This window comes from Helianthus annuus, chromosome 2 (genome assembly GCF_002127325.2).
Source record: "Helianthus annuus cultivar XRQ/B chromosome 2, HanXRQr2.0-SUNRISE, whole genome shotgun sequence".
Taxonomy (NCBI): Eukaryota; Viridiplantae; Streptophyta; class Magnoliopsida; order Asterales; family Asteraceae; genus Helianthus; species Helianthus annuus.
This window is the reverse complement of record NC_035434.2, coordinates 169,908,478-169,932,009: the sequence shown is the minus strand read 5'-3', so window position 1 is coordinate 169,932,009 and position 23,532 is coordinate 169,908,478. Positions and strand designations below refer to the sequence as shown.

The window sequence follows — 23,532 nt, the reverse complement described above, 5'->3', positions numbered from 1 at the left end:
ATTTATAGGCTGAACAGAACGCTGGACACGGCCCCGTGTTCGCTGAACACGGCCCCGTGCCCGTCTGACATTCTCTCTCTTCATTAATTGTAATTGCGAATTACAATTAATGCGCCTGCTGTACTTTCAACACGCCCCCGTGTCCGCTGGGCACGGCCCCGTGGTGAGCAATGGAAGCTTCTACTGGTTTGTCTTTTCTGCTGCTTCCTGGGCACGCCCCCGTGTTCACTGGACACGGGGCGTGTTCAGGCTCTGTTCTCTTCTCTTTGTCTTGGGAGGTGCCGTTGAGGGTCCGGGCAGTTTACTTTTGTTCCTTTTCTTTGTATTTATGGTAGAATTAGTGGTCTTTTTGCTTCTTTTGTGATTTTGAGCTCATTTCATCCTGAAAATACAAAAGGAAGACAAAAACACTCTTTTTCCAACATTAGTACTTAAAAAGGGTTAATTTTATGCCTTAAATGATGTGTTTTATATGTTGCATTTTACACACATCAAATACCCCCACACTTGAACTTTTGCTTGTCCTCAAGCAAAACTCTTTTAATGTGGCTTACACTCCCAAATGGAATAGGTAGAAGAGAAGTTTTTTAACTTGTCCTAGAGTGTCGGGAATCCAAGGTTTGTATAGGTTCTATTTTTATTTTATTTACAATCTTATTCGTCATGGTTTATTTTGAACTTTTCATAAGATAAACTACTTATTTGGGCATAGCATGCCTTATTAAAATTCCATTTATATACAAGTTCACATACCTCACGGGAGATCACTCAATCACTCGGCCGAGGGTGTATATTTAAGTGAATCGCTCGAGAGCGGCACGGATTTACATTTTCCATATGCTTGCCAAGCGATCAATCCTCCTCCTTTTTAACTTTTTACCTTTGTAAATATCAAGAGGACTTTTGGGGTGAAGGCTTGGGTTTAAATGTGGGTGGTTGGTTAGTGGTTAGTAAAAAGGGCGAAAATCGTAACAAGTGTCGGTTTTCATGAAATACCTTATTTTTTTTGGTGACATTTATTTTTGAAGTATTTCTCCAAACAAGCTTTTTGTAGCTTATGTTTGTTTTTGACTTCATATATATATTTTTGTTTTTTTTTTTTTTTTTTTTTTGTCACGTAAAGGGTATGTTTATGAAAAACCGAGTTTGTCACTAAAATAAAGGTGAAAAAATGAAAAAGGTTTTTGGTGGGTAGAAAATTGTTTTGGGGGTAATGAAATGAAAGGTTTAGGCTCAAAGGGGTTTTCTAGGGGGGTTTTGGGTAGGTAAAAAATGAAAAATAATGGTTTTGAAAGAAAAATGGTTAGTCCTAATGCCTCCATCATTTACTTACTTGGGTTTAAGTTGGTAAGGACCGGGAATGTATCGTCGTGGCAAGTTCTAGATTTGTAAAGACCGAGCGGTTATTCACACAAGAAACGAAAAATGAGCATTTAATCTAAATATGTGTATTTTTATGCTCAATAAAGGCTCAAAACTCACTTTTTGTGGGAATGGGTTTTTAATGTGATCAAGCATATATAATCGAATTTTAGCTAGACTTGTTATACCGTTTCATAATTTTCTTATGTTAGTTCTTTTTATCACGACGCTATCAGTTGTAAGTTTGTAAAAATATAACCCTTTTATAACTTGTTATTCCCAACTTAAACTAAGACAAGTAAATAAAAAAAATGAAAAAGTTTTTGAAAAAATTTTGGGGTGTTTAGCGGTTCCAATAGAGTTTTGTGTAAGGCTTGTTTTAGGATTTTGCAAAATTCCAAGGTTTTAGCATCCCCCCCCCACACTTAAATTACACATTGTCCTCAATGTGTCCAAAAATATAGTTTTTGGTTGATTAGAATATGTAAAAGTGTGTTTAAAAACAAAGATTTGTGTTACTGGCGCTCTGGACACGGCCCCGTGTTGACCGGGCACGGCCCCGTGGTCAAGTGCCAGTAACAAAAATTATAGAATTGAAACAGAAGCCTGGACACGGGGGCGTGTTCGCTGAACACGGCCCGTGTCCAGTTACCTGAACTGGGTGATTTCCTGCAGGGGGCTCAGCACGGGGCCGTGTTGGTTGGGCACGGCCCGTGTGGAGCCTTCTGTTTTGGAGATTTTTGTCGGTTTGTTCTGTTCTTCTGCATGGTTCCATTTTTTTCTCGTTCCCTTTTTCATCCATTACTACCATGAGTGTGTTTTATTCTGCAAAAACTAAAAGATTAAACTAAACTAAGGATAGGTCCGCGGAATGCCTCCGTGGTGCGCCACGTTTATAAGGGTCCTTGGCTAGACCCAATTCCCGGTTACACGTCCTTTGATTGGGGTGCCTTGCCTCCCAAGTTGCACCGTCGGAGAGCGGCATCCAAGCTTGAGTCGATAACCTTCATGTAGTGGACCGGGTCGTCATCCTCTATTCTTTTCCCAACTCCGAACTTTACCTCATCGTCCCCATATCTCAAAGTTAGTGTCCCGTCATTCATGTCCACCACTGCTTGTGCGGTGGCAAGGAAAGGTCTCCCTAGAATAAGAGGGACCTCGGTGTCTTCCTCCATGTCAAGTATGACAAAGTCAACAGGATAAACGAATCTGCTTACCCTTACCAAGACATTTTCGATGACACCTTGCGGGAACTTGACCGATCGATCCGCGAGTTGTATGCTTATTTTTGTGGGGCTTGTGGTTCCCAAGCCAAGCCTTTTGAACATTGAAGAGGGCATGAGGTTAATGCTAGCTCCTAGGTCGGCTAAGGCATTGCGAACGGGAGATTCCCCTATTGAGCACGGAATTGTGAAACTTCCGGGATCGATCTTTTTTTGGGGTAGTTTATTGAGTACGAGGGCAGAGCATTCTTCGCCTAAATTAACTAATTGCAAGTTTTCAATTTTCTTTTTATGTGTAAGGAAGTCCCTCATAAATCTAGAGTATTTGGGCATTTGTGTTAGGACTTCGATAAAAGGAATATTGACATGCAATTGTTTTAGCAAACTTTCGAATTTTGCGAATTGCTCGTTGGTTTTCTGACGAATCAACCTACCGGGGTACGGAACCCGAGGAGCCTTGGTAGGCTCTGTTGATGGGGGAGGGTCCTTCTCTTGCAGATTTGTTGGTGTTGATTCTTCCGTGGTTGGAGGTACTTCTGCAGGCCCTACGGTCCGGTTTCGTAGCGTGATGAGGTGAACTTGCGCCTTCGGGTTGGTTTCGGTATTGCTGGGTAATGCGCCTTGTGGTCTTTCGGAAAAATTTTGAGCTAGTTGATTTATTTGTTTTTCTATGTTTTGAATGCTAGCTTGTTGATTCCTAAAGTTAGATTCTAATTGTAGGAATCTTTCCGAATTTTTCTTGTCAGTGTCAGAGACGAGGCGAGATATAGTATCTTCGAGCCTTTCTCTTCCACTTTGTTGTTGAGTGAAATTTTGTGACTCATTTCTTGATTGCTGAAAGTTTGTTCGTTGTGGTTGTTGGTTACTACTATTGCCGGGCTCCCTCCAACCAAGGTTTGGGTGGTTTCGCCATCCTTGGTTGAAGGTCCCCGTTGGAGGACCCGACGGCCTAGGTCTATTGTCAATGTAGTTTACCATTTCTTGTTGATCGTCCGTTTCTTTCATGCAACTCCAATTTTCATGTGACCCACCACACCCCTCACAAGCCATAACCGAGACTGTTTTTGTCATTTCTAGTTTTTTTATTTTTGAAGAAAGGGCCTCGATTTGGGCTTGTAGAGAGGTGCTTTCGTCCACCTTATGGGCGCCCGGGGCGATAGTTTTATTTCCCCGGGGAGTGTGCCATTGAAAATTGGTTTGAGCAATTTCCTCAATTTGATTATATATTTCGTGTGGGCGTCGATTACCTAAAAGTCCCCCGGAGCTAGAATCAAGTGTCTGCCTAGTATGTGGCAACAACCCATTGTAGAAAGTGGATACTTGTTGCCATATTGCGAGGCCGTGATGGGGACACTTGCGTAATAGCTCCTTGAACCTTTCCCAAGTTTCATATAAGGATTCCCCGTCCTCTTGTGAGTATGTGTTAATTTCAGCCATTAATTTAGCAGTTTTAGAAGGAGGGAAATACTTATATAGAAATTTTTGGGCTAGTTCATCCCAGGTGTTTACCGATCCAGCTGGGAGGGTGTTGAGCCAAGCTTTCGCTCGGTCTTTTAGTGAGAATGGAAACATACGAAGGCGGATGGCATCGTTTGATGCTCCATTGATCCGAAATGTATCACATATTTCTAAGAAATTAGTTATATGTAGATGGGGATCCTCGTCCGCAAGCCCGTGAAAGGTTGCGGAGTTTTGGAGCATTTGTATCAAGTGCGGTCGAAGTTCGAAGTTATTGGCTTCGACATTCGGGGCATTGATAGCGGCGCCGAGATTACCTACGGTGGGCCGTAAGTAATCCATGAGGGTACGTTGGTCCGCCATTGGGGTTGGGTCACCCGAAACTTTCTCTTGGTTTTTGGCTTTTAACCTTTTTCTGAGAAAGCGTTCGGGTTCTTCTAATGGTTCCTTTATGTCTTTATTGGAACTGGAGCTCATACACTATGCGAGGTTGGCGTCGGGTTCCAAGTCCTGCAATAAAAACAGAAAAGAATGTTGGTCAGAAGGTTCACCACGGCCCCGTGTCGAGCGAACACGGCCCCGTGGTCGGAGATACAGTGGTTGTTTTTCAGATCCCAGTTACTGGAAGTTGGACACGACCCCGTGTTGCACCGACACGGCCCCGTGGTCAGCCTCCTGTTAACTTGAAAAACAAAAACTGCCAGTGATGTTGCTGAGCACGGCCCGTGTCCGACCAGGCACGGCCCCGTGCTGAGCTCTGCAGAAGCTGAAAAAAAAATCTAAAAAATCCTAAAAAATTAAAGAAAAATAAAAAGATGATTAGGCCGTTGATTCCTAACTTTCTTAAAATCCTTGTGTTCCCCGGCAACGGCGCCAAAAACTTGATGTGCGTGAAGTGTGTTATATTTTTAGATATATATTTAAGCCCTTTTTACACTTTTAGCCAAGTTTTAAATTTATAAAACACGATATTTACTAACACTAAACACACATATGGGCAAGTGCACCCATCGTGGACGTAGTATAGTGTTGGTAAGATACCGAGGTCGTCCAAGGACACAAGAGCTTTTAATACCGGTTTATCCTCAACGTCTAATCAAATCAAAAAGTTAGAAAAATGTTTTAAACTAAGAAAAATAAAAACTAACTAAATGCTGAAAAATAAAAATAAAATAAAAACAGATAGACAAGATGAATCACTTGGATCCGACACGTGTATTAGTATAACCTTTGATTATTTTCGCACTTTTGCACTTGTTTAAGAGATTATCTTAGTTATTGTAGTAGGCCCCTTTTTCGGAGGTGACGTTACCCTCAACCCAGTAGTTTGAGTCAGCAAGGATACAATCCTAAAGGGTCGGATTATTGAAAGATAATGAATTAAGTTATTAATGCAAATTATGGTAGGCCCCGCTTTTGGCGGTGACGTTACCCTCGGCTAAGTAGTCTGAGTCAGCAGGGATACAGTCCTAAATAGCCGGGTTATAGTATTAATAGTAGTTAGCTTATGAGGGGGTCAAAGAGTTTGGATCCCCGCCATCCAATACCTATGGGCATTGAAGGAGATCCTACTAAATTTGACCCAGGTCCCAAGCAGGACCTCTAAACGCTGAACAAGGGCAAGACCTTTACCAAACCGTTCCCTTAACCCCCGACCAGGTAGCCAACATACCTCCATATAGACCGTGGAGATATGAATGGTGAAAATCTTTTATTTTATATAGACAGTAAAATAATGCCAAGACACCACGGACAAACGATAAGGAAAGATCACCTTCAACATAAGTAACTAGTTATTAAAGTCATTAGTACAAAACCAAATAAAAAGTGCAAAAGATTAAAAATAAAAAGTATTATACTAAACACTTGTCTTCACCAAGTGATGTAAGAGACTTAGGCAAACATGGCCTTGATTGTCAAGAACTCTTACGATCAATCTTGGATCCCGAGACGACTCACACACTCTATGATGGACAATGGATGATGGTGGTGGATGATGGTGTTATGGTGGTGGTGGGTGGTGGATGAAGTGTGAGAGAGGTGGTGTGCCAAGGGATGAGAGAGAATGAAGCCAAGCTCCTCTATTTATAGGCTGAACAGAACGCTGGACACGGCCCCGTGTTCGCTGAACACGGCCCCGTGCCCGTCTGACATTCTCTCTCTTCATTAATTGTAATTGCGAATTACAATTAATGCGCCTGCTGTACTTTCAACACGCCCCCGTGTCCGCTGGGCACGGCCCCGTGGTGAGCAATGGAAGCTTCTACTGGTTTGTCTTTTCTGCTGCTTCCTGGGCACGCCCCCGTGTTCACTGGACACGGGGCGTGTTCAGGCTCTGTTCTCTTCTCTTTGTCTTGGGAGGTGCCGTTGAGGGTCCGGGCAGTTTACTTTTGTTCCTTTTCTTTGTATTTATGGTAGAATTAGTGGTCTTTTTGCTTCTTTTGTGATTTTGAGCTCATTTCATCCTGAAAATACAAAAGGAAGACAAAAACACTCTTTTTCCAACATTAGTACTTAAAAAGGGTTAATTTTATGCCTTAAATGATGTGTTTTATATGTTGCATTTTACACACATCATCCCACATAATTATATTTGTGTTATTTATGAAAACGCCACCGCGCAATCTAGTCCATGGATTGTTTTGATCGGACGATTCATAAGCGTTCTCACTGTTCTCACACATTTTTCATCGTTTTTTTTAAATTCTGACCCTATATATTATTAAGTTAAAAAAAAAGTGTTAATTCAATTCTTACTTGGACACGTCTAAAATCACATAATTTAAATACATGTATAGCATGTTTATCTAAACAATTGATAACTTGGCAAGTGATAAACCAAAATATAACTTGAACCTAATTCTAATCAAACTTAAATCATAAATCCAATATCGTAACAATTTTCCAATTCACAATATTTATGGGAAATGACTAAAATCTTTTTTGTTATTCTTACACATGCTTTCATTTCTTCAATAAGTTAAAGTTTGTGTCAATCAATATACTTGATTGTATCTTTGTCGATATTCAAACCCATTATATTTTGAGTTACTTCTTCAAATCATCGTGTGAGGTTAATGCGTATGCATTAGGAATGGTGAAATCATTTAGAAAGATGAATACGAACTAGGGGGCCGTTTAGCAACTTCTGAATGGTTAATTGTTGAACCAGTAAGAGTTTTGAACCATTAAGAGGTCTGAACCATTAAGTGCTAAACTAGTAAGAGGTCTGAACCATTAAGAGCCAATATAATGCTTAACCGTTTAGAGGCAAATGTCTAACCAATTCAGATTAGAGGTCTTAATAATTCAGACTCAGTATAATGCTTAACAATTCAGAGACAAATGTCTGAACCATTAAGTGATGAACTAGTAAGATGTCTGGACTATTAAAAGCCTTATTAAGAGGTAAACAAACAGCCCTAACATATATGAGGATATATATATAGATAACAAAAGTTAAAAAATGCTATCATTCTTTTTTTACAATCAATCAATTTTCGGTACTTCAGTACTCATCAAACCTTCAACAACACTATGTAACATTGAACCTCAATATTTAACCAAAATTCATCCACCAAGACTAAAGGTTTATTTGGATGCAATGGTTATAATCATGGTTGTAAAAGTCCCGCCTAGGCTCCGAGTACTTCCCGAGTACTCGCTACAAGGTAGGTTGCCGAGGCACGAGTACTGGTCTCCCAGGCCAATTACTCCCCTAGTAATCTCCGCCTAAGCCGAGTACTTCCGAATCCGACTAATGAACGTCTAGCGACTTTTGCAACCATGGTTATAATTAGAACATTAATAACACTTATAACTAATTTAGCTACATCTTGACACATATGTTGTTTGGTTTTCCAATAGTAAAGTATATGGATATAGGAAGTTGTTTTCGTTGTTAGATCATAAGCTATTACGATAATTAACATTTTATCTCTACCTTAAGCACGCAACCTTATCATATAAATAAAACCTCTTTTGTATCAATAATGGAATTTAAATTAGACTAGTATTTTGAATTTGTACATGGTGAATATTTTTACTAGCGTTTTCGTATCTGTTAATAATTTGTTGCGAATTCATCTTGCTACTACTATCACGACGCTAAATCTGTTGAATTTTTGAGATTATATATATTCATTAAAAAGTCCAAAAGGTGTATCTAAAACCGTTAGCAGTGGTGGTGAATTTTTCACCACGAAGGTTCGTATAAATAAATTTAACAAACGAATACTTATACCGATGATCAAACTGCGCATAGCAGTGATTGTCTCCTACTTGAACATGATCTTTTCACTCCTTTTTGAATCCTTACGAATCTCGATGCTATCGAGTATTACCTGGACACACTTCTGAACGCCTAGCGAACTGTGTAGAATGTTATGTGCTTGTACGAACATCCCAGAGTTGGATGTTGCAGCGTCGAATGATTGGACGATACCTTCATATTCCGTTTCATTGGTTGGAACTCTGTGTGTTGATGCCTTAGATCCCGTAAGTGCGATCGTTCCCGCAACACCCTAGCAACGTACTGTGTGTTCCCGCAACACCCTAGCAACGTACTAGGGGCTTTAAACCACACCCTCAAAACCTTATTATTATTGATATTATTATAATTATCATTATTATTATTTTATTCTTTTTGCAATTTTCAGTATTGATTAAACTTTTTTTGTTTTGTTTTTCCTTCCTTGATAAAACTTCACACATTCTCTAACTTTATCCACAACATTTCAACAAAATGACAATAAAACATTTCAACAAAATGACAATAAAGTTATGAGCATGGCATCTAAAGTGAAGATAGCTTACTACTATCTACTCAGGAACCCATCAAAAGAAATTGTTTTTAGCATATGAACACAAACATCTTTTGTTCAATACTTCAACTTTTGACCAAGCAACTAATATTTTTAGCTAGAGCAATAATGTTACGTATAGGAGTCATCTAAGAACAGTTCAAAATTCACTTTTTTTTTATAGGACACAATTTCTATCAATATAGTGGACTTTTAAACTCAAATAATCATGTATGACAATGTCCAACAATCGCAAGTTAAAGATATTCACCACGTAAATATCTTTCACGTCGTGTAACGTTTTGTTCCATCTAGGTATTTAAAGATGTTATGAATTTCTCATGTCAAACACCTTCGTGGAATATTAATTATAGGGAAAATCACGAAAATAACCATTGATCTTACTACTAAACCAAAAAGAACATTGAACGCATCTAAGGGTACCATATTCACGGAAAACAAAGCAATTTTTGCATCTGGGTAGGATGCAAAAACCTTACCCAATAGTAACGAGCCATGTGTCGGGAATCCAACAATGCGTCTGACAGACGCATTGGCGCCGCCTTTCGTAGTCTTGCGTCTGAGGCGTGACGGCTCAAGCGGCTGTGATGCAATGGTTAGATAGGTACTGCCACCTTCTTTTTTTGACGCCAAGTATAGGGTACAGACGCCTGTAGAGGGTACAAACGCCTAGGTCTTATTTTTTGACGTAATCTTTTTGTCCGTACACGGTTCGTTACACCTGACGGATTCCTATACCACACGCAAAAGGGCAAATTTGACGCATTTCCCCCTTATTTTGATGCAAAAATATCCTTCCAAACAGGGGCGGACCTTTAGTTATGTCGGGCGTAGCCTGGGCTACGGCTCAAGTTTTTACAGTGTCAAATTTTGTTTTTTTTTTCCGATTTTTATACATAGGACACCCCTGAACAAGTACGAGGACACCCCTCAAAATTTTTTTTTACAAAATAATAAGATGTTGGTAAGCCCAAATAAGTAAATAATAACATATTAGGTAAGCCCAAATAAATAAATAATAACACATTTGCTAAGCCTAAATAAGTAAATAATAGCCCAAAATTGAATGATTATTGATTTGGGCAATTGGGTGGCATGTTTAATCACTATTGGATATCGAACAGACGTGAACGAACAAAGAGCCAACAACATTGAACGAACATCAGTGGCACTTCGGCAGATCATTGAACGAACAGACGCGAGAGACGTCGACTCCAAAAAACGAACGAACGGAAGTACATAATCGGCACTTGAACTTTGGCAGGTTTGTAACCGCAACCGTTGAAAGATGCTTGTACCGGTTGCAACCGCAACCGTTGAAAGATGTTTTTCGAAATTGAAGCTTGTCAAGACGGATTTACACAATCGAATGGGCCAAGAATTTTTGAACAATGTTATGGTTTGTGCGGTCGAAAAGGATTTTTTACGTGAAGTAAAAGACGAGGATGTGATGGAACGATTTCAAGCTATGAAAAAAAGAAGAGGACAAATCTATTTGGTAATTGTTTTACTTTATTTATTTATTGTCGTTTTTTTAGTATTGTATGATTGCACGATAATTTTTTTTTTTTTTTGGGGATACCCCTGAGTTGATGTTCTAGTTCCGCCACTACTCCCAAACGTAATAATACCCCGTGAATGTCAAATCGATACCATACACATCCTTTATAGACACACTTTTTTTACGTGAAGTTTTTTTAAATACAAAGACCAATCGTATTATTACATTATAAAGAATCAACTTTTTTGTGCATTAGAACTTGTACCCCAAGCTTGGGGAGTTTTCCAAAAAAAAAAAATTTATTTTTCACTTTTAACCCAAATATTTCATATTTTGTATTTTAACCCCTTCTAATTTTTTTTACATTTAACCCAAAGTTTTCCATCTTTTATAATTTAACACAAACACTTTATTATTTACAACTTTCGTCCCCCATACTTTTTATCTTTCGCAAGTTTTTCGTTTTACGTTTCGTTCTAAATTTTATGAGTTAACATGTCGTAGCGTGCATGTAAGGTTCAACGTTTTTTGCTCTACTTTTTCATATTTGACAAACCCGTCGCAATGCGTCCGTTTTTTCCCTTTTGAAAATTTCGCTGCAACGGGCGGGTCCTAGATCGACTAAGTTATTATTTTCTGCGTTTTACGTTTCTGGTTAATTTCTTCGAATTAACACAATGTAACAGGTGTGCGTGGTTCAACGATTTTAGTCTGCTTTTCGTTCAGTGTAGTTTTTACCATTTTATCTATTTTATTTTTACGATGTTGAGAGTCGATGTCGTTGTGGCATTGGTGCTACTTGGGACGGTTTTATTTAACCTATTAAATTTTTTACTAATATTTTGTTTCGGTTTACCCCTATACTTCCTTTACTTAAAAACTATTTTTTACGTGCATATTTTATGTACGAGGTATGTATAAATATGATTTGTTCTACATTCAGACGTAAACTTTTTTTTATAGACGAGTCAGGTCAAATATAATACATTTTCGTTTAAAGAAACCATTTTTACGTGCATATTTTTATGTATGTTTTGGTATAAATTCAAGTTGTTCTACGTTTCCACGTAATTTTTTTTGGGAAATAACTCAGGTCAAATATAATATGTTTTCATGTTTATTTTATGTATGTTTCGTAAAGTTTGTTTCGAACCGAGTGGAGTCAAAGTATGGTTTCTTTTTCTCCATTTTTTCGAAAGCTCTAATTAATCCCTTTCGATTACATGTGCATATCCCGTTATGTTTTCTATGTCTGAGTTGGGTCACATATAATATGTCATGATTGTTCGATATGAATTTGATTTACTTTACTTTTGATCAAATCTCAATGCTTTTACAGGTTACATTGAGTTCAACTGGATACGTTGAAATGTGTGTTTTCATATGATCAATGCATCATATAACGTTTGGACTAATCCATTCAGTGTTTACGATGTACCCGCGTCGCAACGCGGGCGGGTCTTAACCCTAGTTTTAGTTATTTTCCAATTTTTTTAGGAGTTAATTGCCCAATTTTTTAAATACAAAGACCAATCGTATATGTGTCAAAAAAAGCAGCCCAGCCCAAATGACAAGCCCAATCTGTAACCACCCAAAAGCCCAAATCGTAAAACAATAAAAACAAAACCTTCCTATCTTCGCCTCCGTTTCCTGAACGTTGCAGCTGCTTCTGCTTTCACCATCTGTTTGTTGTTCTATTAGCTATAAACAACATGGGTTCAAAGAAAAAAGGTTCATTCTTCGTTCTAATTTCTTCAATTTCATTGAATTTCTTTATCTGTGCCGCCAAACACGATCAAGAAACTGATTCTCGTTACACTTTTATGTTAATTTCAGACAAAAAATCCAAGAAACATCCGGTTAAAGATGAACAAATTGAAGATAGTTCAGAGGAAGCACCTGTAAAGCCTGTGGAAAGTGTTAATGGGCATAAAAATCAGTTACAAAGGCTGTCAGAAAAGGTGAGCACTATGGCTTAAACCCTAAACCCTAAACCCTAAGTGCAAGAATGCTTGATGAATGCTATAAAGATTTGATTTTTATCAGTTTTAGCACATACCCTTTTTAGGATAGACAATTTTGTTGAAGAACATTGTTAAAAGTTTAAATTTTTGTCACTTGTTATGAGTTTTGGAAGACATCTAGTAACAGACATTTTTTATGATTGAAATTTCTAAAGTTAATATATCTTTGTGACTTAAACCATAAACCCTAAGTGCTATGCAGTTAATGCGGTAAAATATCGGATATCGGTCAAGGACCGATATTTGAAATATAGGTTATCTCGGTGAGATATCGGTAATTTTAATATAATGCAGAATTTATATATATAGCAATTTAACACCAATAATACGGTGATATATCGGTTATGTCGGTCAAATATCGGTGATATATCTGTGATATCGGTCAAATATCGGTGATGTATCTGTTATATCGGTCAAATATCGATGATATATCTGTTATATCGGTCAAATATCGGTGATATATTGGTCAATATCGCCGATAATATCGGTACCTTGGTTTAAAAAAGCGAGCTTTAAGCGCGCTTAAAGCGTGAAGCGATGAAGCGTTTGGAATAGCAATTTTTTTGGTCTGAAGCGTCATAACACGTGAAGCGTTTTGAGGCGAGCTTTAAGCGCGAAGCGACCTTGGTTTGAGGCGACGCTTCAGCCCAATCAGGTGCAAAAAACGACGCTTCAGCATAGGTTTAAATGTTTTTAGAAAACATCACAATCAGGTGCAAAAAATGATGTTTTAAACGAATACGTGAAGCTCTCGCTTCGCGCTTGAAGCTTCGCTTAAAGCTTTTGGAACCAAAACGCTTCGGAGCGCCTCACGCTTTTTTAAACCAAGATCGGTACCGATATTTTGACCGATATTTGACACCGATATTTTACTAAGGGACTGATATGACCGATATAACCGATATATCACCGATATTAACTGCATAGCCTAAGTGCAAGACTGTAAGACGAATGCTATAAAGATTTGATTTTTATCACTTTTAGCACATACCCTTTTAAGGATAGACAATTTTGTTGAAGAACATTTTTAAAAAGTTTCAAATTTTGTCACTTGATATGGGTTTTGGAAGACATCTAGTAACATACATTTCTTATGATTGAAATTTCTAAAATTAATATATCCATGTGGCTTAAACACTAAACCCTAAGTGCAAGACTGTAAGATGAATATTCTCAAGAATTGTTTTTTTAATCAGTTTTAGCACAAACTCCTTTTAGGATTTTAATAATTCGTAGAAGAACATGTTAAATGTTTCAAATTGTGCGACTTGTTATCGTTTTTTGAAACCCTCTAGTAACAGACATTTTTTATTATTGAAATTTCTGAAATAAATATTTGTATTTTTCAGAAAATATATATGTTGGCTTAAACCCTAAACGCTAAGTGTTATTTTAATCACTTTTAGCACAACCCCTTTTATAGGTTTAATAATGTGTAGAACATTGTTAAAATTTTCATTTTTTATCACTTGTTATGGGTTTTGGAAGCCCTCTAGTAACATGCATTTTTTGTTCATGAAATATTTTAAATAAAGTTACATGCGGTCTTAATAATCTGTCAAAAAATGTTATTTTGGAGGTTATTCCGTTATAGGGTTGATTGAAATATTCGATATCTTAATATTACATTTTGGTTTGTACAGGATCCGGAGTTTTACGAATTCTTGAAGGAACACGACAAAGCGCTTTTGGAGTTTGATGACGAGGATGATGTAAGTTAAATATACGGAGCTTCTATATCATATTAGTTTAATTTATTCTTTTATGTTCAATGCTTCAAATGCTAGGTTTTAAAACCTAGGCGCAAGGCGCAACAAGGCGCAGGGCTTGGGGCTTTTTTGCTTCTCGCCTCGTGTAATTACAGGAAGCGACCAAAAAGCGCATTTTTTGATGTTTTTTTGTGGGCTTTTTGGCCTGAGGCGCGCGCCTCATGTACCTTAGGCGTTTTACTGCATAAAAATGTTGTACCTTGGGTTTTTTGACTTGTACATGTAATTAAAATGGTATAAAAGTCTTACTTATAGCTATATTTTGGTTAAAGGAAGCTAAAAACCTATGGGATATGTATGGGATATATAAAAAAAATTATATAAACATCTTGCGCCTCGGGTACGAAAAGCCCACCGCTTTTGCGCTTTGCGCTTCGCGCCTCAATTTTAGACCTCGTCGCTTTTGTGCGCCTCTCGCTTTTTAAAACCAAGTTCAAATGTTTTATTTCTTTTAGTGTCATATCAAAAATATGGTTTTAATTTTCTGTATGTATTATTGTTAATTTATTTTGATTACGCCTTTTGTATTTGTATATGATCATGTGTAGGAAGATGCCGAAACTGACATGGATGATGGCGAAGAGCCACAAGAAGGTGAAGATGAAGAAAACGAACCAATGGATCACACTGACGGTGTATCAAAAAAAGAAAACATAAAAACAATAACAAGCGAAATGGTGGACTCGTGGTGTAAAGCAATTCGCGAAGAACGTAGAATCGGTGCAATTCGTAACATAATGAGAGCGTTTAGGATCGCTTGTCATTGCGGTGACGATGACAACGAGTCAAAGTTGACGTCCATGTCATTTCCCGTCTTCAATAAAATCTTGTTGTTTGTATTAAGTGAAATGGATGGAATTCTTCGAACGCTCTTGAAGCTTCCACTTTCCGGAGGAAAAAAGGAAATGATTCTCGAATTGATGAACACACGCGCATGGAAAAATTACAATCATTTAGTGAAGGCGTATCTTGGTAATGCGCTTCATGTTTTGAATCAAATGACCGACACAGATATGATTGCTTTTACGTTAAGACGTTTAAAGTTTTCGTCTTTATTTCTTGCCGCTTTTCCAAGTCTACTAAGAAAGTATATAAAGGTATGCTTCATGTTTGTATATTCTTTTGATTGTATTTTATATACCCGTCATTTATGGAAAGGATATTGGATTTAAATAACTCCAATTTTCACCAATTGGTCGATAGCCACTCCCAAACTAACTGAACCCTAACCCAGTTAGTTTTTTTGCTGACGTGGCACTTTGTTTAGTGACGTGACATCTGGCGTGGCCTTTTTTTTGCCGTCGTGGCATCTGATGTGGCATTTATTTAGTGATATGGCATCCAACGTGGCTTTTTTTATGACGTGGCATCTGATGTGGCACTTGTTTAGTGACGTGGCATCTAACGTCAACTAACTAAGTTGAAAGTGGGGACTGTTATCGCCTAATTGGTGAAAGTCAAGGGTTATTTAACTCCAATATCCCTTTATGAAATACGTAAAATAGACAAAAGCATTAGCGGGTCACGTACCCAAACCGGCCCGTTTTGACTTTATGTTTGAAAATACTCATTTTTGACCCGCCATCAAGTCAACCCGTTTGCCATCTCTACTGTTATTATTCTATTAACCTTTTTTTATTATATTTTTTAGGTGGTTCTTCATTTTTGGGGTACGGGTGGAGGTGCGTTACCGATAGTTTCTTTACTGTTTCTAAGAGACCTATGCGTTCGGCTTGGGTCCGATTGTGTAGACGAGTGTTTTAAAGGAATATACAAAGCTTATGTCTTGAACTGCCATTTTGTAAATGCAACTAAACTTCAACACGTACAATTTCTTGGGAATTGTGTCAATGAGCTTTTTCGGGTGGATCTTCCATCTGCGTATCAACATGCATTCGTTTTCATACGCCAATTAGCTATGATCTTACGTGAGGCATATGCCACCAAAAGAAAGGTATCCTTACTTTTTATTTTAGAGTTAAATGCCATTTTAGTCCCTGTGGTTTGGGCCATTTTGCCAGTTTAGTCCAAAGGTTTCATTTTTAACCTGTGGGTCCAAAAAGGTTTCACCGTTGCCATTTTAGTCCACTTGGTTAACTCCACCCATTTTTTTATGTTAACGAGAAGACCAATTCGGTCATTTTATATGGCTGAATTGCCCTTTTAGTTAACAGAATTACATACAAAATTACCGAATTGGCCTTCTCGTTAACACAAAAAATGAATGAAGTTAACCCAGTGGACTAAAATGGCAACTGTGAAATCTTTTTGGACCCATAGGTTAAAAATGAAACCTTTGGACTAAACTGGCAAAATGGCCCAAATCACAGGGACTAAAATGGCATTTAACTCTTTATTTTATTATCTTTTCTTTATATATCCCCACACACTCAAAAGAGCTGATTATTTGTCTAGAGTAAAATGCCATTTTCGTCCCTTAGGTTTGGCCAGTTTTGCGACTTTGGTCCAAGGGTTTGTTTTTCCGCATCTAGATAAAAAAGGTTTGAAATTTTGCCATGTTCATCCAGCTCGTTAACTCCATCCATTTCCTCCGTTAAGTCAGGGGTATCTTTGTTTTTTTTGTCAACATAAAGGGCAATTCTGTCTTTTTCATTTTATGTACACACATTTAGCATAATGTACAGGTATTCAAAATACCCTTACTAAATAAAAAAACAAAAATAATATAGTTAAAAAGACGAAAATACCTCTAACTTAACGTAGAAAAATGGATGGAGCTAACGAGCCGGATGAAAATGGCAAGATTTCAAACCTTTTGGAGCCAGATGTGGAAAAACAAACCTTTGGACAACAGTCGCAAAACTGGCCAAACCTTAGGGACGAAAATGGCGTTTTACTCATCTGTTTATTACTTTTTTTAAAGAGTTAATTACTGTTTTCGTCCCTGTGGTTTGTCAAAAATCACTATTTCAGTCCATTAGTTTAAAAATTGCGATTTCAGTCCCTGTGGTTTCACTTTCGTAACCATTTCAGTCCACCTCGTAACCATTTCAGTCCCCGTACTTAACAAAATAATGGATTGAAATGGTTACGAAAGTGAAACCACAGGGACTGAAATCGCAATTTTTGAACTAATGGACTGAAATAGTGATTTTTGACAAACCACAGGGACGAAAACAGTAATTAACTCTTTTTTAAAAATAAAACATTTCCAAACACTTGTACAAATCAAAAGTTCTTATCTTTGCCATCTTTTTTAACAGGAAATATTCAGAAAAGTGTATGAATGGAAGTTTATGAACTGCCTTCAGCTTTGGACCGGGGCCATATGCACATACGGTTTAGAAGCTGATTTTAAACCGCTTGCGTATCCATTAACTCAAATAATTTCGGGCGTTGTTCGATTGGTCCCAACTGCACGATATCTTCCCCTCAGATTACGCTGCATTAGGATGCTAAATCAGATTGCTGCTGCTACAAATACTTTTATTCCCGTTGCCGTGCTTCTTACAGACATGCTTGATATGAAAGAGTTGCATAAACCGCCTACTGGCGGTGTTGGGCAAGCCGTTGACTTGCGCTCTATTTTAAGGGTACCCTTTTGACTTTTTTTTTTATTAATTTGATTTTTTTAGGGCTGCAAACGAACCGAGCGTGTTCGTTTTGTTAAAGAATATATGTCTTCACAAAAATGTTTGTGAACATTTACCTAACGAGAATTTTTGTCCGTGTATGTTCGTTAGGGAAATGAACGTGTTCGTGTTCGTGTTCGTTTATTAATTTTAGGTAACAAATGCAAACGAACGTATGAGCACTTACCGAACGAGAATTTTTGTTCGTGTATGTTCGTTAGGGAAATGAACATGTTCGTGTTCGTTTATTAATTTTAGGTAATAAATGCAAACGAACGTATGAGCACTTACCGAACGAGATTTTCTGTTCATGTTCATTCGTTAAGGAAATGAACGTGTTGGTGTTCGTTTGTTAATTTTAGGTAACAAATGCAAACGAACGTTCATGAACACAAATGAAAACAAAGTAACACAAAAAGCGTTCATGAACAGAATATATAATACACTGATACTTATTTAATATTTTATATATCTGAATTTTGAAGTATCTAAATAAATATAAAAATTAAAAACACTAATGAACTATCGAACATAAACTAGCACGTTACCGAATGTTCACGAACATAAATGAACAAACTCGTCCTCTGTTCATGTTCGTTCATTTAACTAAACGAATCCTTGTTCGTGTTGTCTATTTATTAAATTAACGAACACAAACGAACTTTCCGCCGAACGGTTCACGAACTGTTCGTTCAACGTTCAGGTTAGCAAGGCAACTATAAAGACACGATCTTTTCAAGAAGCATGTGTTAACTCCGTTATGGAAGAACTAGCGGAACATTTATCACAATGGAGTTATTCACCTGCATTCTTCGAGCTTTCTTTCGTTCCTGCTGTTCGTTTGCGTAATTTCTGCAAATCTACAAAAGTTGAGAGATTTCGTCGGGAAATGAGGCAATTGATTCGTGAGGTAAGCCAACGTTGTTCATCTGGTGGTGTTTCTTGATACGGGTGGATTATTAGAATTAACGTTTTGGTTGTTTTATCGTGCAGATTGAGGCTAACTCGGAGTTTACCAACAAAAAACGTATGTTGATTTCGTATTCGGCAAATGATCCTGCTGCATCATCATTTATGGAGGTACGCATTCTAAAAGCTTTATATATTTTTAATAAGAGTAAAGTACACATATGGTCCCTGTGGTTAACCAAAATTTTTTATTTAGTCTCTAGCCTTTTTAAAGTACACAGATAGTCCCTGTGGTTTGCACTTTGTAAATCATTACAAAGTGTAAACCACAGGGACCGTCCATGTACTTTTGGCAAAAGTTGGGAGCTAAATACGTTACAAAGTGCAAACAACAGGGACCATCCGTGCACTTTTTGAAAAACTAGGGACTAAATCCAAATTTTTTATTTAGTCTCTAGCCTTTTTTAAAGTACACAGATAGTCCCTATGGTTTGCACTTTGTAACACATTACAAAGCGTAAACCACAGGGACCATCCATGTATTTTTAGCAAAAGTTGGGAACTAAATACGTTACAAAGTGCAAACAACAGGGACCATCCGTGCACTTTTTGAAAAACTAGGGACTAAATCCAAAAATTTTTATTTAGTCTCTAGCCTTTTTGAAGTACACAGATAGTCCCTGTGGTTTGCACTTTGTAAATCATTACAAAGTGTAAACCACAGGGACCGTCCATGTACTTTTGGCAAAAGTTGGGAACTAAATACGTTACAAAGTGCAAACAACAGGGACCATCCGTGCATTTTTTTTGAAAAAACTAGGGACTAAATCGAAAATTTTGGTTAACCATAGGGACCATCCGTGTACTTTACTCTAATAATAATAAGAGTAAATTACGTTTTTGGCCTCTGTGGTTATATCACTTTTACCATATTAGCCCAAAATAAGAATTTTTAACATATCTGCCCCCAAGGTCTCTATAACTAACCATTTTGGCCCCTAAATCTAACCATTTTGGCCCCCATGTTCTCTATAACTAACCCTTTTGGCCCCTATGATATCTAGACTTAGGGGCTAAAATGGTTAGTTATAGAGACCATGGGGGCAGATATGTTAAAAATTCTTATTTTGGGCTAATATAGTAAAAGTGATATAATCACAGGGGCCAAAAACGTAATTTACTCTAATCTAATAATAATATAGTAAAAGTGATATAATCACATTTATGTGAAATCTCATTATGGATAGTTTTTTACTTGCAACAGGATGAGAAAAAGAAGGGTTTGAGTCCTTTGTCTAAATACGCTGCCACTTTGCGCCAAAAAGCACAACAAAGAAACGACTCATTGGTTGAGTCCAGGTTCGTATAACTGCCACGTTTAGGGCTGCAAACGAACTCGAACGAGGTCTTGTTTGTGGTCGTTTGCTAAGGAAATATATGTGTTCACGAACTGTTCATGAATACTTACCAAACGAGATTTTATGTTCGTGTCTGTTCGTTAAGGAAATGAAGGTGTTCGTGTTAGTTTGTTAATTTTAGGTGTCGAACGTTCATAAACACAAACTAATGTTCATGAACACAAATGGAAACAAACGAACAAAAACAAGCGATCATGAACTAAATATATAATAAACTGATACTTATCAAATATTTTATTTTGTGGAATTTTGAAGTATTTAATTTAAATAATATATAAAAACTAGTAACACTAATGAACTATCGAACACAAACGAACACATTACCGAATGTTCACGAACATAAATGAACGAACACGGCCTCTGTTCATGTTCGTTCATTTAACTAAACGAAAGAAATTCTTGTTCGTTTATTTATTAAACAAACAAACTTCTTGTCGAACCGTTCACGAATTGTTCACTGAACGTTCGGTCCGCTTGCAGCCCTAGTCTCATATTTTTACAATGATACACATTTCTCAATGAGGCTAAAGTTTCGTAAATTGTTTGCAAGTGACCCCATTCGGGTGTTTCTATAGAATTTCAAGAAATCACATTTTTGAGAGTTGCTTAAGATTTTTAACGGTATGTTAGAAATCGAAGTTAGGGTGTTGCTAAAGATTTGGCGTATGTGTTTACAGTGTAATTGTGGGTGAAAAAGCATCAATCTTTGGTAAGAAGAGAGCAAACCGTGTTGATGATGATGATGACGACGATGACGAAGACGATGACGATGATCTGGATGCGGATGTGGATGTGGGTGTGGATGGTGCCGCTGTCTTTAGTTCTTCATGGTTACCGAGTGGGGACCACAAGTACGGACTTTTTCCACTTGTCTCTGTTTCTTTTTTTAATCGTATTATTCTAGAAGTGGTTATTTCGTGACCCGTTAGTATACAAATGGGTTGATATGGATTATGTTAACCTAACCGATTTAACTAAAGAGGAAATGGATCAAACCGAGTTTTGTCAAAAATGGTGATTTTAGTACGGGTTGGATGGATTGGGTCGACCCACAAAACACTTTTTATTCAAATTATTAAATTTTATTAATAATTAATGTGTTAACTGCGATAAGAAAAACCATATTGTTACAATAACAATCTTATAGGTTTTTTAATGACATTAGACGCGTTTGATCAATGCATATAACTTCATTCATAAACTATAAGATTGTTATTGTAGTTAACACATTAATTATTATTATTAATAAAATATAAAAAAATTGAATAAAAAGTGTTTTGTGGGTCGACCCAATCCATCCAACCCGTACTAAAATCGCCATCATTATATATATATAAACATAGTTCATGCATGTAACAACTAGTGAGGTGCTGCCAAAATGCACCATATCCCTTTCTAAAATGAGCCGTCCTATCTATGCTAAAATGAGCCCCTTTTGTGATTTTTGTCTTTTTTGGTGTGTTTTTTTTTAAACTTTTAATCGCACCCCGCATACTTTTATTAACTTGCGTTCGTTAATTATACCGATTTTTGGTATCATGCTTTTAGAGTTTTTCCTTACAGTTGCTATACGAACTGAATCGATACCGGCTGGATTCCCGCATCAATGCGCGGGAGAATTTTACTAGTTTTTGACAAAATTTGGTTTGAGTTATAGGGGTGCAAACGAGACGAGCCGAGCCCGAGCTCGACCAGGCTCGAGCTCGATTAACTTATGAGAGCCCGGGCTCGAGCTCGGCTCGATTCGAGCTTTGTTTTCAAAGCTCGAGCTCGGCTCGTTTGTATTTTCTCAAGCTCGAGCTCGGCTCGGGCTCGGCTCGTTTATTATCTATTAATTAGTATATTAAATAAAAATAATATAAATAATAGACTTTTTAAGCTCGCGAGCTCGATAAGTGAAGCTCGGGCTCGTTTACTAAATAAGCTTATTTTTAGGTTCGATGTCGGCTTGTAAACAAGTTTACATAAGCTCGGCTCGACTCGGCTCGTTTACACTAAGGCTCGATAAAGCTCGACGAGCCTAACGAGCTTCACATGCGAGGCTCGAGCTCGGGCTCGATAAACAAACGAGCTTTGTTTTTAGGCTCAAGCTCGGCTCGGGCTCAATAAGGCTCGACTCGTTTCGAGCTTTTTCTCGAGCCGATCTCGAGTAGCTCGCGAGCCGCTCGGCTCGTTTGCACCCCTATCCATAACCAAAACCCGCCAAATATTTCCACAGTAATATTAACCTAACCCAAGCCGGTTGTTGAGTTACAGGGCGAAGAATCTCGAAGAGGACAAAAAGGAAAAGAAGGGAAAGAAACCGAAGGGCGGTAAAAAGGCGGTTGATGGTGATGAAGACGTAGTGGAGGATTTTGTTCTTAGTTCCGATGAAGATGAATCAATGAGCGATGATGATGATGATGTTAATGCGACGGAGGATGTTGAAGTGAAACATGGAACTCCGAAGCAAGGAAAAAAGAAGCAGAAGGCGTTTGAGAAATCGTCGAAACGGAAAGGAAACTTTCGTGGGAAGAACAAGTCTAAGAAAAGGAAGAAGGCTAACTGACAAGGGGGTATTGTTTGATCATGAAAAATCGAATATTTATATTGTTGTGTTTCGTTTTGTATTGATTGTTATGTTTTTCTTTTGGGATTTGAGATCCTGCAAATTTTGACCAACTTTGAAAGCAATAATTGTTTAAAGAAATCAAACTTGTAAAAACTGTAGGGCTGGCAAATCGTGTTTTAGCGGGTTTAACAGATATCTGATGATATGAACAACACACGTTCTAAACATAAATATGTCGTTTAACTACTTTATATCCAATGTTTGTAACACAGTTGTTTGTTTTATGTACCAAGAAAAAGAAATAATGGATCATTTTCAAGTAAACAAGTCTAATCGTGTTTTACCAATGGCTTTCACACCCTCAAAATATGCAAGACTACATTCAAATTGATTGATGGATGATTGTTCTACGCCAACCACATACCCTGTGTAGCAAACTTGGTATCAATGTTTTCTGAACTGGACCAGACGTCAAACCGGTTTCCTTAATGGTCCACTGGTCGGACCGGCTCGACTGGATGAGAGAATCGCATTACATTCTAAATAATATAAAATAAATAAGGTAAAATGAATTTTTTAAATAAAATAGATAAGGTAAAATGAAAATTTTTAATAAAATCCGGTTCGACCTTTAAAAATCCCAGTCCGACCTCATGGCCTCATCCATCCAGTCCGATTGCCTAAACCGGACCGGCCAAGGTCCTGATTCCTGTAACATTCCGCATTTTTTTTTTCAAACATATTTGTAAATGCCTCGAATTATTTTCACGTTTCTTTTAAAATTTTTTTAAATAAACTAATAATTAAAATAATAATAATAATAATAACAATAATACTCAACAGTGAAAAAAATGAACAAAAGGACATTACGTTTATGTAAAAAAAAAAAAAAAAAAAAAAA

General features: G+C 37.4%; 1 protein-coding gene across 1 annotated transcript; it reads left to right on the top strand.

Annotated features, from left to right (window-relative positions):
* Positions 1-12,013: 12,013 nt before the first annotated feature.
* On the top strand, positions 12,014-22,784 carry LOC110927152 (nucleolar complex protein 2 homolog). The gene is made up of 11 exons (XM_022170766.2): positions 12,014-12,098; positions 12,204-12,328; positions 14,035-14,103; positions 14,709-15,257; positions 15,812-16,114; positions 17,385-17,714; positions 18,457-18,663; positions 18,747-18,833; positions 19,927-20,021; positions 20,758-20,931; positions 22,337-22,784. Exons 1-11 carry the CDS (start codon positions 12,080-12,082, stop codon positions 22,626-22,628), a joined length of 2,250 nt encoding a protein of 749 aa, XP_022026458.1. The 5' UTR covers positions 12,014-12,079; the 3' UTR covers positions 22,629-22,784.
* Positions 22,785-23,532: the final 748 nt, after the last annotated feature.